Consider the following 15,537-nt stretch of genomic DNA (forward strand, 5'->3'; position numbering starts at 1 on the left):
TCTATAGATTTCTTCTGAGAAGAAGTCCCTGTTTGACTACTTGAAGAAAGGAGGGAGGGATTGATCAAAGAAAGGAAGGAAGGGAACAATGATTTGGTCGTTTAAATAGGGCCACAGTCTTTGGTGTAGAACATATGTGGAACACTTCCATACCATTGTCCCTCTATTCATTCATTAGCCCAGCTGAAGTGGCCCTATTGGCCAGATTGCCTACATTTTTGGCGAAGCACAGAGAACCTCAGAGAATTCTTAATACGCTCAACTGATGGATGGAAAGAACATCGTTTTTCCCCTTGTTTATTTCTGTTGGTGGTGCACAGTTTGTGGTGAGCTTGCTGCCATAAAGGTCTTACACAGGTCTAGTATTTTATACCAGGGTTTTACAGTGGGGTGTAACTGAAGAGTGGTGAAAGACCAAACCTGGGGAGAGAGGATAAGATATTACCTAACTCTTAATGTAAACGAATATTCAGATACATACTTAAAGTATCATACCCCTCAGAAAAAAACAAAATAACATTAGCTTCAGGGAAAGATTGGTATTTTTCGCTTTCTCTCCTGTTTCTCCATCTGTATATATTTTTCTTTAGGTCTCCAGGTGTGTGTAAGATGATACTTGGTGTGTGTGTTACTGATGTTATCTTCAAGGAGACACATGGTTAGACATGAGTGTGAAGGGGAGTCAGAGTTGGGTTGACGCTCTCCTCTCTCTTTCAAGGGCAGCTAGCAGGAACACTGGTGGTATGTGGGCCTACTCTCTCTTTTCTGTCTCTGGTCTAAGGGACAGCTGGGCCAGCAGCTGTAAGGCAACAGGGAATCTTCCATGGGGGTCTACCCTCCACCCACATGTAACCTCTCCCCTCTCTGTCCCCACTCTTCTCCTTATCTCCCTCACTCGCTCTATTGTCTCTTTCTCTGTCTCTCCCCTACCTCCTTTTCACCCCCCACCCTCCAAAAAACCCCACATTTTCATCCCTCTCTGTCCCCACAACATCCCTCGCTATACGCCCCTCTCCTATTGTCTTCTTTACTGCCCACCCCCACCTCGCCCCCGAAGGTGCACAGGTGTGCTCAGAGGATAAGGGTGTCACCCACATCACTCACCAAATACCATGACAAAGGACTGGCATGTCTCCAAATGTTTCTCAAACGACCACACACACAGAGATGCACACATGCACACAAAAAAAGGCATGCATGTGTGCACAAACACACACAGGCACACACACAGGCACACACACACAGGCACACACAGGCACACACAGGCACACACAGGCACACACAGGCACACACAGGCACACGTCCCATTTGTTCTGCCTGTTGTCTGAGCAAACAGAGGGCCTAGTGGAGGTACAGGGCAATTACAGGTTTTTATCCCGAGAGCACACATCAATAAAGGCTGCTCACACAGGGCTGGACAGGTACCCTCTACACCCCTGTCCTCCTCCCCCTATCACCCCTCACGCACCCCTCCTCTTCTAATCAAACACTCACACAGGGCAGTGGGCAACCCTCCTTTTCCTCTCCTAAAAGACATTCCTTCTATTCTCCCCTCCACTAAAGCCACTTCTTCTTGTTTGTAGCTGATAGGAGTTGAACCAGGTGTGGTCATTCGCTGTAATAGCCCATCCATGACAAGGATCGACGAGTTGTGCGTTCCGTGATGCCGTGCTGCACACCACTGGTGTACTGCACCATTATTTGTCAGTTTGTGGCTCGCCTGTTAGCGTGCACGATTATTGCCATAGTCCTTCGACCCCCCTCATCACAAGCTGTTTGACGGAAGTTTTTTGTTTGTTGCACCATTCTCAGTAAACTCTAGACACTGTCGAGCGTGAAATGCCCAGGAGGGCGGCTGTTTCTGAGATACTGGATCCAGCGCGCCTTGCACCGACGATCATACCACGCTCAAAGTTGCTTAGGTCACTCATTTTTCCTATTCTAATGTGATTAAATAATTAAGACAGACAAATGACTCAAGAGGGAGCCAGAGATCAAGATAGCCTAACCAGAAAAAAAAAAAACTGTTTCCGACCCTCCTCCTTCAGCTACTGCTGGCCTTTGCAGATTCTGCCATTAAGCTCCTGATGTTGCCGGTAATAGGCTACACCAGGGGTCGTAACCTTTTCCATTTGGAGTACATAATAAACTCGCCGACCAGTTTATTAGGTACAGTGAGTCAGTGTGGCCGTGGCTTGTTCTGTAAAGCATGCAGGCAGACGGGCATCGAGGCTAGGGCTGATCTATCACCTCTGTTTTTAGATGGACACTGAGGAGGACCTCCACTCCTGTCTCCCTTTGTTACGACCGAGTGCTGTTCTACACCGCTTCAAGACTGTTTGATTTGCCTCTGCAGAGCTGGAATTCTCTCTGCCCAGTTGGAATACCAAGCGGAATTGTGGCTGTGGCGAAGCTAATGGCTGTGTCCCAAATCACACCCTATTCCCTACATTGTCCACTACTTTTGACCAGATTCCTATGGGGGAATTAGGGTGCCCTATATAGGGAATATGGTGCCATTTGGGACGAAGCTCATGGCTCCCGCTCTCCCCATAAACAGAGGGCAGCTCAGCTTTGATTTCCAGATTGGGTGAGCCAGCAACGCTAGGCCCAATCAGCAGGCCGGGGGGGGAGGGTGGTGGGTGAAGTGTGTCAGGAGTGGTGATGATCCACCGAACACTGATCTGCACTTGTCATAATGTCATATCTCCCACGGTCTCACACACACACTAGCACGCACAATCACCCACACCCTTGGTTCCAAGTCACAATATTTATGCATTCATTGCTGTGTGGATGTGAGTGTGCTGTTTTTTTGTGCAATTTAACGATCATACCACGCACACTCTTCCCCACAAGGTATGACAGAGGAGCACTAGTTTTCCTCATCTATATCATTGCTGTTTGAACTATCTGATTGCTCATTTATTTTTGTATTTATTTATTTCCACCAAAGAAAACAAGTGATAGACAGCAATACAGATTTTTATTTTTAAATAATGTGTGTGCAGGTGTGGTTGGAAGCCCAAGGGCTTATATGAAAACCACCCCACCAAAAAAAAACTATATACAATACATAAGTAAAAAAAAAACAAGGTTTGTTAAAACTAATTATAAATGTGTAAATTAATTGATAGTAATCATGAGAAGAAAAAAAATATATATATACATATATATGTTTGTTTTGTTTAAATGTGTGTGTGCATGTGAGTGTGTGAGAGTTATGCTGTATGGAGGAGATGACTAAGTAGTTTTGTTCATCAGGCTGACCTCCAGACTTTACTTGAAGTTAGTTATTGAGGGATGATGATGTTTTGGCAATGTGAAGATAAGAATCCCAGAGTATGGTACCTCTATATCTGATAGAGAATTGACTATGTGAGATGTGGCAGTGGGGAGGATGAAGTGTCGTGCGTTATATAGATGGTTTTCAGAATTAACCTGGAATAATCCATTGAAGGTTTTAGGTAAACTGTCTGGGAGGTATGACTATTTGTAGATAAAAGTGCATAATTGGTGTACTTTAATGTCGTAAATAGACAAGATATAGAGTTTTTTTAACAAAGGTGCAGAGGAGTAATTTGTGTAGGTAGGAGCAATGTTCCCTCTAAGCTGTGTGCGTGCGTGGGCGCAGAAGAAATATGAGCCTGCACAGAGCAGGCACGAGATTCAACTTCGAGATTCAACTTCACTTCAACTTCGCTCTACTGTGGGAATTGTTATCGAATCTATGCAATATTAGCCACTTTCAATGTAATATACCAAAATAAAATGATCTACGCAAGATTTCGTATACAAAACTAACTGTGCAAGCGATTTTCTTGTAGGCAGAGTGCATTGGAATAGGATTCTACTGCACTGACAGGCAAGACTCAGGCCCATACTCTACACAGACCAGTGTGTCATAACCAATCAGAGCTACAGTAGGCCTATATGCAAATAGCCATTGCCATATATGGATCTGTACAATTCACTTTGAACTGGACTGTGTTTAGGCTACAGTATGAGCGGTCATGAATAGATGCGCTTGTTTTGAGATCAGTGAGAGCTGCATGTAGCCACATGTTCATATTCTTTGCTAGTGAGTGAGTTATTACCCGAGTTATTGCTAATTTCTAGTCAACAATTTGGGAGTGGTTGCTTCCAACAAGAGCACAAAATGTGTGCATTTCTAGCCATCTTTGAAAAGCTAGTCAGGTAAAGAGCTTTTTTATGTCTTAAAGGGGAAGTGATGTATTTTGACACGGTCTTGAATAAGATAAGTACCCAATAGGCAGAACGTAGCATAATTTGTCTGATTCTCTGTAATAATGGTATGGGAATAATAATGAATTTTATTATGTAGAGTGGTTTCTTCCATCAAACATTTTCAGTCACCTTCTTGTCTGAAGGACAAGTGGATAAAGCAGGTTAATGTCAAGCCCTGCATGTTTTTTTTCTCCAAAAGTCTCATGGAATGTAGGTATTGAACATGACACATTGGCTGCTATTGTAGGCTGAATGATAGAACAGCTATTTTCATGTTAAAATGTTACGGGGTGCGTTTTCCTACATTGTTTTTTAAGGTAGGCCATTCTGGTAGGCCTACATTATGATCAAATAGCCACAGTAGCCTACTTGACCACTTAAAACTGTAACTTAAAGTGGGTATAACCTCAGTGTTCACACTAAACATGCGCAGGACTTTGCACAACATTTTCACAACTTTCAAGTTTGCGCTCAGTGCCGAAACAAATTTGAGGGAACATTGGGTAGGAGGCATATGTACTGGCCCAGACAATATTATATAAATAAGATATGGGTAAAGTAATCTATTGTATAAAGTTAGGAAGCAAGCTTGATGAACCAAATCACTAATCTTTCTGATGATACCAACAGATTTTATCAATTTGCATCGGACAAATTGAATATGATCTTTCCAGGATAACTTTCATCAATTAGAACTCAGAGGAATTTAGTGGATGTGACTGGTTCCATTTAATTCACAAACATTTTTTTTTACAATATGTATTATTCTTACTAGTGAATACAATAAAGTTGGATTTTGTTATATTTAAAGATAATTTGTTTATCTGGAACCATTCAGAAAATATGACTTCATTAATTAGTGAGATAAAATTCTTGTGTGATAAAATCAAATTGGTATCATCAGCAAAGAAAATGGGAAGTACAGTAGAAAACACAGCAGCAAGGTCATTGACATAGATTAGAAATAACAGGTCTAATTATTGAACCATGTGGCACGCCACAGGATATCTTGGCCCTGGTAGATGCACAGCTCTTTGCATAAACATATTGATCTCTATCATAAACTTAACTATATAGCCAATTATATGTATAATCATGAAAACCGTAATTATGCAATTTAGAAAGTAATATTTCATGATCAACCGTGTGAAACACTTTGGATAAATTTCAAAAAGATGCCGAGAGCGTATTCATTGTTGTTCAGGGCTGTAAAGATTTTATCCACAATGATGACAATTTATGTTTTTTAGTTCAGTTATTGTTAATAATTGTCAGTTACACGATTATATGATTATTGTGCCCGCCCTACTCCGCTATACTTTCTCTTTTCTGCATCATCTGCTAAGGCCACTTTCTATCACTATCAATTTCAAGCTTCTGCCTCCAACCCAGGGAAACACTTCTCCAACCTCCGTAATCCTCTTTGCAAACAACTTTTGTCAAACACTTTGAAAAAAGACGGCTGACGACGTCCACTCCTCATTCATGAGCCCAGGGATCCCACTCACACAGAACTACCTTAGGCCTTGACCTCTTTCTCCCCTCTCTCCAGATGAAATCCTGCGACTAATGATATCCGGCCGCCCAACAACCTGCCCACTTGAGCCGATCCCCTCCTCCCTTCTCCAGACCATCTCTGGAGATATTCTCTCGTTCACCACTTCCCTCATCAACTCATCCCTGACCACTGGCTGCGTCCCCCCTGACTTCAAAATGGCCAGTCGCTTCCCTCCTTAAGAAACCAACACTTGACCACTCTGACTTCAAACTACAGACCGGTATCCATTCTTTCTTTTGTTTCCAAAACACTTGAGCGTGCTGTCTCTGACCAACTCTCTTGTTATCTCTTTCAGAACGATCTTCTTGACCCTAACCAGTCAGGCTTCAAGACGGCTCATTTAACTGAGATCACTCTCCTCTGTGTCACAGAGGCTCTCTGCTATGCCAAAGCTGACTCTCTTCTCTGTTCAAATTCTCCTAGATCTATCCGCTGCCTTCGACACTGTGAACCATCAGATCCTCCTCTCTCAGAGTTGGGCATCTCAGGCTCTGCACACTCCTGGATTGCATCCTACCTGGCAAGTCGCTCCTACCAGGTGGAGAGGATCTGTTTCTGCACCAAGTGCTCTCACTTCTGGTTTCCCGCAGGGCTCAGCTCTAGGCTCTCTCCTCTTTTCTCTATACACCAAGTCACTTGGCTTACTCATATCATCACATGGTCTCTCCTATCATTGTTATGCGGATTACACTCAAATACTCTTCCGTTACCCCCCTTCTGACACCCAGGTGGCGACACGCATCTATGCGTGCCTGGCAGAGATCTCAGCTTGGCCCACCACCTCAAACTCAACAAAACGGAGCTACTCTTCCTCCCGGTGAAGGCCTGTTTGCTCCAAGTCCTCTCCATCACAGTTGACAACTCCACAGTGTCCCCCTCCAAGAGTGCAAAGAACTTTGGCGTGACCCTGGACAACATCCTGTTGTTCTCTGCAAACGTCAAAGAAGTGACTTGCTCCTGCAGGTTCATACTGTACAACATCCGTAGAGTACGACCTTTCCTCACACAGGAAGTGTTGCAGGTCCTAATCCAGGCATTTGTCATCTGTCGTCAGAGACCTGGCAGTGTGTTGCCAGGACAAGAACCTATCCCTCAATGTGAGCAAGACAAAGAGCTGATCGTGGACTACAAGAAAAGGTGGGCCGAACAGGCCCCCATTAACATCGACAGGGCTGTAGTGGAGTGGGTATAGTTTCAAGTTCCTTGGTGTCCACATCACCAAGAACTATCATGGTCCAAACACACCAAGACAGTCGTGAAGAGGGCAAGACAACAACTTTTCCCCCTCAGGAGACTGAAAAGTTTTGGCATGGGTCCCCAGATCCTCAAAAAGTTATACAGCTACACTATCAAGAGCATCCTGACCGGTTGCATTTCCACCTGGTATGGCAACTGCTCGGCATCTGACCGTAAGGCACTACAGAGGGTAGTGCGTACGGCCCAGTACATCACTGGGGCCAAGCTTCCTGCCATCCAGGACCTATATTCTAGGCAGTGTCAGAGGAAAGCCCATAAAATTGTCAGATTCCGGTCACCCAAGTCATAGACTGCTCTCTCTGCTACCGCACAGTAAGCGGTACCGGAGTGCCAAGTCTAGGACCAAAAGGCTCCTTAACAGCTTCTACCCCCAAGCCATAAGAATGATGAACAATTAATCAAATGACACCCCCCCCCCCATTTGTTTTTACATTGCTGCTACTCTCTGTTTATTATCTATGCATAGTCACTTTACACCTACCTATATAAACAAATTACCTCGACTAACGTGTACCCCCGCACATTGACTCGGTACCTGTACACCCTGTACATAGCCTCGTTATTGATATTTTATTGTGTTACATTTTATTTTAGTTTATTTGGTAAATATTTTCTTAATTCTTTCTTGAACTGGTTAAGGGCTTATAAGTAAGCATTTCACGGTAAGGTCTACACCTGTTTTATTCGGCACCTTTTACAAATAAAGTTTGATTGGAATTGTGAGAGTGTGTGTGTATGAATGGCGGGTAACAACCCAATTGCACATTAGATGACGCTTTGGCAGTATGGATGAGGCTAGTATGTTGATATTTATTGCTTACTGCATATGTTTTTACTAAACAATATATGATTAGTACACAGTATGCACTTTTATTAAGCTGTAGGCAAGAACAATTTCAAACATGGCCTGTGTGTGTGTCTGTGTTTGGTTCTCTGGTGTCCTTACCTTGGCTGATGACGGCCTTACGGTTCCGTCCGTCAAGGTCAGCTCTTTCGATGACGTGATGCTTGGCGTCCACCCAGTACATACGGTGCCCGGCGTAGTCGATGGTCAGCCCGTTGGGCCAGAACAAGTGGGTGTCGGCGATGACGCGGCGGTTTGAGCCGTCCATGTTGGCATACTCGATACGAGGAGTGTTACCCCAGTCCGTCCAGTAGATCTTACTGATGGGGTGGAAAAAGTCAGGGAAACTTAGGGTTAGGTTGTCATTGTCCAACAAAAAGATTGGTCACATATCATAGGACAAACACCATTCAGACCTGGGATCAAATAGTACTTGTTTTCTTTTAAATAATTTAGCTGCGCTATATTAAGTTTTCCTGGTGCAATGGAACCAATGCAGTAGTCCCATAAGTGCAAACCCCGCCCATCTGTCACTTCATGCAGGCTTATCAAACTACGTTCAAAGTATTTGAAAGAAAAAAAATACTATTTGAACCTAGGTCATTCATAGCTGTGTTATCAAATACTACTGATGTCAGCTGTTTGATGTCAGCCATTTGAATAACTTTAAAATGGAACTGATGAAGGTCACTGACACGTTCGCCATCCCGTTTCCTGTCTTTTAATAATCTATATTCCTTGGCTCTCAGCATTGATAGCCAATTTACCAATCATCCTCTCAATTAACATATACAAATTAGCTATTTGATGAGCTAAATTAGTAAATTAGTAGTTTCCTACTTTTCCATGATGCTAGAAGAGGTTTTAAAGCTTCAAACTGTCACTGTGGCATAATAGAGGCCCACCAGAGGGCAATGCCACCCTTATTTTGACGTAATTCCTGTAATTGCTTGTTTAGGTTCCACCTTCGAAGAATGACAGGCTACTTCTAAATATATATTCACAAATTGCGGTGGGAAAAAACATTTTGGTGATTTCCATGTGGAGTGGCAAAACATCAACAAATAGGGAACTGACAGTTGTCAGTGTAGCTAGCTAAAATCCTAACCTTAGCAAGCTGTTATGCTAACCTTATGTTTTTTTTTTTAACTACACCGTATTAAACTTCACCCCAGATGGAAACAAGTATCATTGACCTCGCCATCTATTGTTATTTCCAAAGTTTTGGCATCTTCCACAACAGACAAGCATTTTTCTACATTGTAATGGACACAGTGTAACCTTTGGTAAGCAGGCTTCGGCAGCGGTGCAGCAAAGCCAAGTCAGCCCGTGCTCATGGTTCTCACAGGGGAAGTTAATAAATGATAGGCTATAATGATTTTGCTCATGATGCACGTTGCATCGGACACGAAACACCAATACAAATGTAACAACCGCACAACAAAATACATAAACAAGTTCCTTGAATTTTGCTTCGCGGGTGCCTGTTCATTATAGGACAGACACTTGTGGTTTAGCTGCACCAATCAAAGCAGTGAAGGGTGTTGTGAAGCTAGACTTTAGTTGTCAAAACCATTCATCTTGGGTCGCGTGAGCAGTTGCAAAATGCAATATATCACCAATTATACTTATAATGTATAAAAAATAATAGTACCACAAGGCAAAGGTCTTCATCAGCAAATGGCTACTCAAATATAAAATAGATTTTGATTTTTACTTTTTACTCTTTATTTCATATTTTGGTGTCTTCATTATTATTCTACATACAAAAATAAAGAAAAACCCTGGAATGACTAGGTGTGTCCAAACTTTTGACTGGTACTGTATATATACACAGACTAGCAAATAGCGAAACATGTACAAAATAAGCAATGGATTATGTACATTTTCTAGTAAAAAACTTTGCACCGCCTAATTTAATATGATCCATGGCTCAAGTGTAGGCTACAGTGAAAAGCTGTTTGGCTCAGTTGAGACATTAAGAGGAATAACTTTTCAGATGTATTAGCACATCATATAATAGGGGAAACACACGACACCCCCCATAACATCATACTTTGACTAGAACGATGACTTATTGACTTCAATTGTTGTGCAACATCATGGGTAAGCTCTTTGTTGAAAAAAAGTTAATTTCCACTTGTGGTACTGTAAGGCCGATATAAAAGTGAAATCTGCTCTATCTTATGTTAAATAGTTGTTCCAGATATAAAGTGCCAAAGTCATCTAATCCCAAGATCAAGTCCCTGGTTTATTTTCCATCAACATGAAAACTCAAGGCTGCTACTGCAACAAGCAGAGCATTTCATAAGCAAGGAAACAAATTCAGACCTGCCAACCCTGAAGAATTTTTAGCAGTTTCACTTTAGTGCTGCACCCCACTACAGCGCATGTGCGACACTCACACTGCTCAAATCATAGGCAAATACACCTTTTTAGCCTAATAATGATGTTGGCAGAAGACTGGCTCAGTAGGAATGGTAGGCTATAGACTGCTATGGGTGCTTGGTAATTGGCTGCTCTTCAGTAGCTAACTAGAAATACGTTTAAAGTTGCACTACGCATAAAATGCTCCACCATTTCCTGGTTGCTAAAATTCTGATAGTTCGCCTAATTTCAGTTTATGTGACAAAATAAGCTAGTATAGCGTAGAGAATCATTGTACCATCTAAACCGCTGTGAAATATATTTTCCATAATCACAAATATTGTCGTTTCAACTGTTTGAAGCTGGTGTACATCGCCGAAGGTAAAAGACGCAAAAACAAGACTTAAGAACAGGAAGCATAGAAATAGCACACATAGAAAAGATATACCGCTTCTTAGACTTGCCTTCAAGTAGAATGATAGATCTATAACTCACATCTCTGTGTGAATTTGGTCGGGTCGCCCAAAAAGTTACATATTGCCAACTTTAAATATACAATCAGGGCTCTCCCTAGGCATTTCTGACTAGGTCGTGCTGATGTAGGCCTAAGTTTGAGTAGGAGAGAGGTCTGGAAGTTGTGAAGTTGGAGAAGGAAATTGGAGCATTTAGCTTTTATTTTTACCTGTAACTGCCATTTACTGAAACCTTAAATGATATTAAACAATGCAGCCAACAAAGTAGTCTAGTGTGTGATCCTAAATTAAATTCAGGTGGTCTCAATGACACTTTCACATTTTTCTAGGTTAAATTTAGGGGTAATGATCATTCTAATTCATAGGTGTCTTAATGTAGAAACTCTAGTGGAAATGTAAACTGTCTTCTTAATTTGTAGCCAACTACCCATTTTGTATTAGTAACCTATCTAAGAAATAATATTGGTTATGTGCTTAACTAACACATACAATTTTGGAAAACGTATTTGGCAAACAGTCCATTCTCCATTTACCTCACACATCAGTGGTATCAACAGACGAAGTGGAGAGCTGCCAACCAGCTGCTGGGAGAAAAATAGTACTACGACTACGGGGGGCGGGGAAGGCCGGAGCGGAGCACTAGAGATTTTTTCTCCTCGTCCGAGTCCTATGATTGGTTCAGCTCCAACTTCAGACGGTTGAGTTAAAAACCACAATGTGCTCACTAGAAGTCTATTTGGTGTATTTTAGGGTAATTTTTTGTACCAGCGTACTTTGACTTGAAATTGCGTGTATGGTACACAAAATGCGTGCAGGTTGGCAGGTAGGGATAGAGAAGAGAGAGGAGAAAGAGAGAGATCCTCCTTACCCCTCTATAGGGTGCAGTGCGATGGCTCGGGGTTTCTCCATGCTCTGCCATAGGAGGACCTTGCGGTGGGTTCCATCCAGATTGGCCACCTCAATACGGGACGTCCCTGAGTCAGTCCAGTACAGCTTGTCATGGATCCAGTCTATAGCCAGACCACCTAGAGGGAGAGACCAGGGTCATGTTCATTAGGTACCAAACAGAGGAAAACGGACTGAAACAGGGAGAGACTGTCTTGACTTGTCCAATTAAAAACACCATTTTTTGTTTTCCGTTGCAAAAGTTTTAAAACATATTATGTTGCATGCCCTAAAAAACACAACCCAGGAAGTCAACAGATGGTCATTTTAAAATGTGGCAAAAGAACTAGAGCAATCTAATTATTATCTAGGGGTTATGGTTTGGGGAAAACTTTGGGGAAAAGTGTAGAAGCTAAATTCACATTTGGGATTAGAGGGCGGCAGGTAGCTTAGAAGTTAGAGCGCTGGGCCAGTAAACAAAAGATTGGTAGTTCGAATTCCTGAGCCGACTAGGTGAAACATCTGTGATCTGCCCTTGAGCAAGGCACTTATCCCTAATTGCTCCATTAACCCTAATTGCTCCAGGGTTGCCGTCAATAACAGCTGATTCCTGGCCGTGACCCCACTCTCTGAGGGTGTCTCAGCGGGAGTGGGATATGCAAAAAAACACATTTCCATTTCACACCACACACTTGTACAAGTTACACAGAACAAATATAAGCCCCCCTCTATTTTACCTTTTTGGATTAGAAAATGCCATCAATTTGTCTTCTTCAGCATGGCCAGATTGTGTTGACTAGTCATTTGTCCTAAACCTTGCATTATGACTGTTGCAGTGCTGTACATTCTATGTTGATACATGTTCTGACTGTAGTAAAACCATGTGTGGTCGTAGTTATAACTGGGCTTTCCGTTACATAATTGTGAGTGCACAGAATGTAGGATGACCACCTGTGATTGTATCCATGCTGGTGGAAACCACCTGCTATGCATTCTACCGTGTGTGTTTTGACCAGAGTTAGACCATAAATAGTAATGTGCATACCTGGACTCTCTAAGCCAGTGGAGACCACTTCCTCCACATTGCTCCCGTTCAGGTTGGCCTTCATGATGCGGTCGAGCGTGACATCAGACCAGAAGACCAGCTCCTGGTTGTGGTGGAAGTCCAGAGCGATGGCATTTTCCAGGTTGTTCAGCAGCAGAGTGTACTCGGACCGGTGGGGCAACACCTGGCGGATGTCTATACGGTTCGCAAACAGCAGCACTGGCTCAGGACCTAATGGAGGGGTACAGAGTAGTGTAAAGAGAGGAGGGTATAGAGAGGAGGGAGGGAAAAGAAAGAGGGAGGATAGTGACAAGCAAAATGAGGGGTTAAGAGAGTGAGAGAAAGAGGGAGAGAGAGGAGAGGGTGTGGAGTGCAAGGGAGAGAGGAAGAGACAGAGAAAAACTCAGCTCTTGCAGGAAACTCCAGCCATCACTTTCAATAAGACCCAACATTAATATTAGTCAGTCAGTCAAGTACACCCCCTGGCCACTGGAACCCAAGCAGAGATGCTTGACCGGGGTTCACCAATGATACACACCAGATTTAAGGGGTGCTGTATTGGCAATGTAGTGGACCCTAGCTCCATATCCATATCTAAATCTAGTACAGACCAGGCCTGCGTTTTAAATGGCACCCTATTGCTTTATAGTAAACCACTGTAAGATATAAGGTGGCATTTGGGATGCGCCCAAGCACTTGCTTTTCTGACCTTAAACCATGAGCTAACCTCAGCCACAGTCCAACTCCCCCAAGCTAAGCAAGGGATACGGTTACAATTAAATGCAGATGAAACATGTTTGCATGTTTTAAACACAACTATGACACATATGGGTCACCCACTACCCAGGGCAGAGTAGGGAAAATTATTTTAATTCCATACAGTCAAAACATGTTTAGGCAAACAACTTCCCCAGGCGCTCACAATCCCTCCACATATCGAAGCCAAAGGTCTTAAATTGAAAGATTGTGAGTGGACTCACCCAGCGCCTTGCAGCTGCGCTTGTCAGGCCTCAGCTCATAGCCCTGCACACACCAGCACTGGAACCCTCCCTCTGTGTTGGTACAGCCCTGGCTGCAGTAGCCCTCCTCTGCACACTCATCCACATCTGGGAACGGTCCATATAGACAGGTGGGTGGGTGGGGGAGGGATAAGAGAAAATATGATGATGCGATGTGTGCAAACACCTCAAATATATACATTTTAAATCAACTCATTATAAAATCCGGTAGAGCTCAAATACATAAAACATTTTCAGTCTCTCATCGCAAGCACACACACACGGGGTGTAGTCTCACCCTGGCAGGCCCTGCCGTCCTCCATCAGTCTGTAGCCAGTATGACAGGTACACTGGACCAGACCTCTGGCCATCTGACACTTCTGAGAACAGCCTCCGTTATTCAGGTTACAGTTGCCATCGCTGGACCGCGGGCCTACACTCAAACACACACACTTGTTAGAGAGATGTTATGATGTGGAGCCTTACAGTAGTTTCCAAATAAGTCCCCAAACACACACGGCACACCCACCCCACACCCTTCCCCTTATACAGTCAGACATAACTCACGGCAGTCCTGGTGAGGGTGTTCATCAGTCCCATCTCCACAGTCGCTGACCTCATTACAGACCTTCCTCTGGCCAATACAGCGGCCGTTACCACACAGAAACTGGTCTGGAGCACATGGAGGGGTGTCTGGTGGGGAGATAGATGGAGAAAGTTACAATGGCCTGGAAAAAAGCTGCGAAGAACAATGGACAACATCTGAAAACTCCTTTGGCAGTGTCTCAAATATCACCCCTTGGGTCCTGGTCAAAGGAAGTGAACTATATAGGGAATAGGGTACCATTTGGGATGTAGCCTCTGATTTTTGAAGGATAGACATAAAAGGCCTGTGGGGTAATGGTAACTGTTCTTTAGATTGACTGAATCTAGACTCCACACTGGGTGGGGGGGATCATCCAAAATCAAATCAAACTTTATATGTCACATGCGCCAAATACTACAAATCAAACCATATTGTATTAGTCACATGCGCCGAATACAACAGGTGTAGACCTTACAGTGAAATGCTTACTTACGAGCCCCAAACCAACAATGCAGTTAAAAAAAATACAGATAAGAATAAGAAATTAAAGTATTTAAAGAGCAGCAGTAAAATAACAATAGCGAGACTATATACAGGGGGGTACCGGTACAGAGTCAATGTGCAGGGGCACCGGTTAGTTTTTATTTTATTTTTATTTATTTCACCTTTATTTAACCAGGTAGGCAAGTTGAGAACAAGTTCTCATTTACAATTGCGACCTGGCCAAGATAAAGCAAAGCAGTTCGACAACATACAAAAACACAGAGTTACACATGGAGTAAAACAACATACAATCAATGATGCAGTAGAAAAAAATAAGACTATATACAATGTGAGCAAATGATGTGAGATAAGGTAAAGGCAAAAAGGCCATGGTGGCAAAGGAAATAAAGTATAGCAAGTAAAACACTGGAATGGTAGATTTGTAGTTTGAAGAAAGTTCAAAGTTAAAATATAAATAATATGGTGCAAAGGAGCAAAATAAATAAAATAAATAAATACAGTAGGGGAAGAGGTAGTAGTTTGGGCTAAATTATAGATGGGCTATGTACAGGTGCAGTGATCTGGGAGCTGCTCTGATAGCTGGTGCTTAAAGCTAGTGAGGGAGATAAGTGTTTCCAGTTTCAGAGATTTTTGTAGTTCGTTCCAGTCATTGGCAGCAGAGAACTGAAAGGAGAGACGACCAAAGGAGAGAGTTAAGGTAATATGTACATGAAGATAGAGTTATTAAAGTGACTATACATAGATGACAACAACAGAAGGTAACAGCGGTGCA

General features: G+C 42.9%; 1 protein-coding gene across 5 annotated transcripts in view; it reads right to left on the minus strand.

Annotated features, from left to right (window-relative positions):
* Positions 1 to 15,537, minus strand: part of LOC106587054 (low-density lipoprotein receptor-related protein 4) — a 270,120-nt gene that overhangs the window by 52,662 nt on the left and 201,921 nt on the right. For all 5 annotated transcript variants that reach the window (XM_014174939.2, XM_014174937.2, XM_014174938.2 and 2 more), the window contains exons 9-14: positions 14,243 to 14,368; positions 13,974 to 14,108; positions 13,658 to 13,783; positions 12,678 to 12,908; positions 11,616 to 11,772; positions 8,010 to 8,227 (exon numbers count right to left, since the gene is read on the minus strand). In XM_014174939.2, the coding sequence (XP_014030414.2) occupies positions 8,010 to 8,227; positions 11,616 to 11,772; positions 12,678 to 12,908; positions 13,658 to 13,783; positions 13,974 to 14,108; positions 14,243 to 14,368 (993 nt within the window). The remainder of the gene's footprint in view (positions 1 to 8,009; positions 8,228 to 11,615; positions 11,773 to 12,677; positions 12,909 to 13,657; positions 13,784 to 13,973; positions 14,109 to 14,242; positions 14,369 to 15,537) is intronic.

The sequence above is a fragment of the Salmo salar genome, chromosome ssa26 (genome assembly GCF_905237065.1).
Source record: "Salmo salar chromosome ssa26, Ssal_v3.1, whole genome shotgun sequence".
NCBI classification, from domain to species: domain Eukaryota; kingdom Metazoa; phylum Chordata; class Actinopteri; order Salmoniformes; family Salmonidae; genus Salmo; species Salmo salar.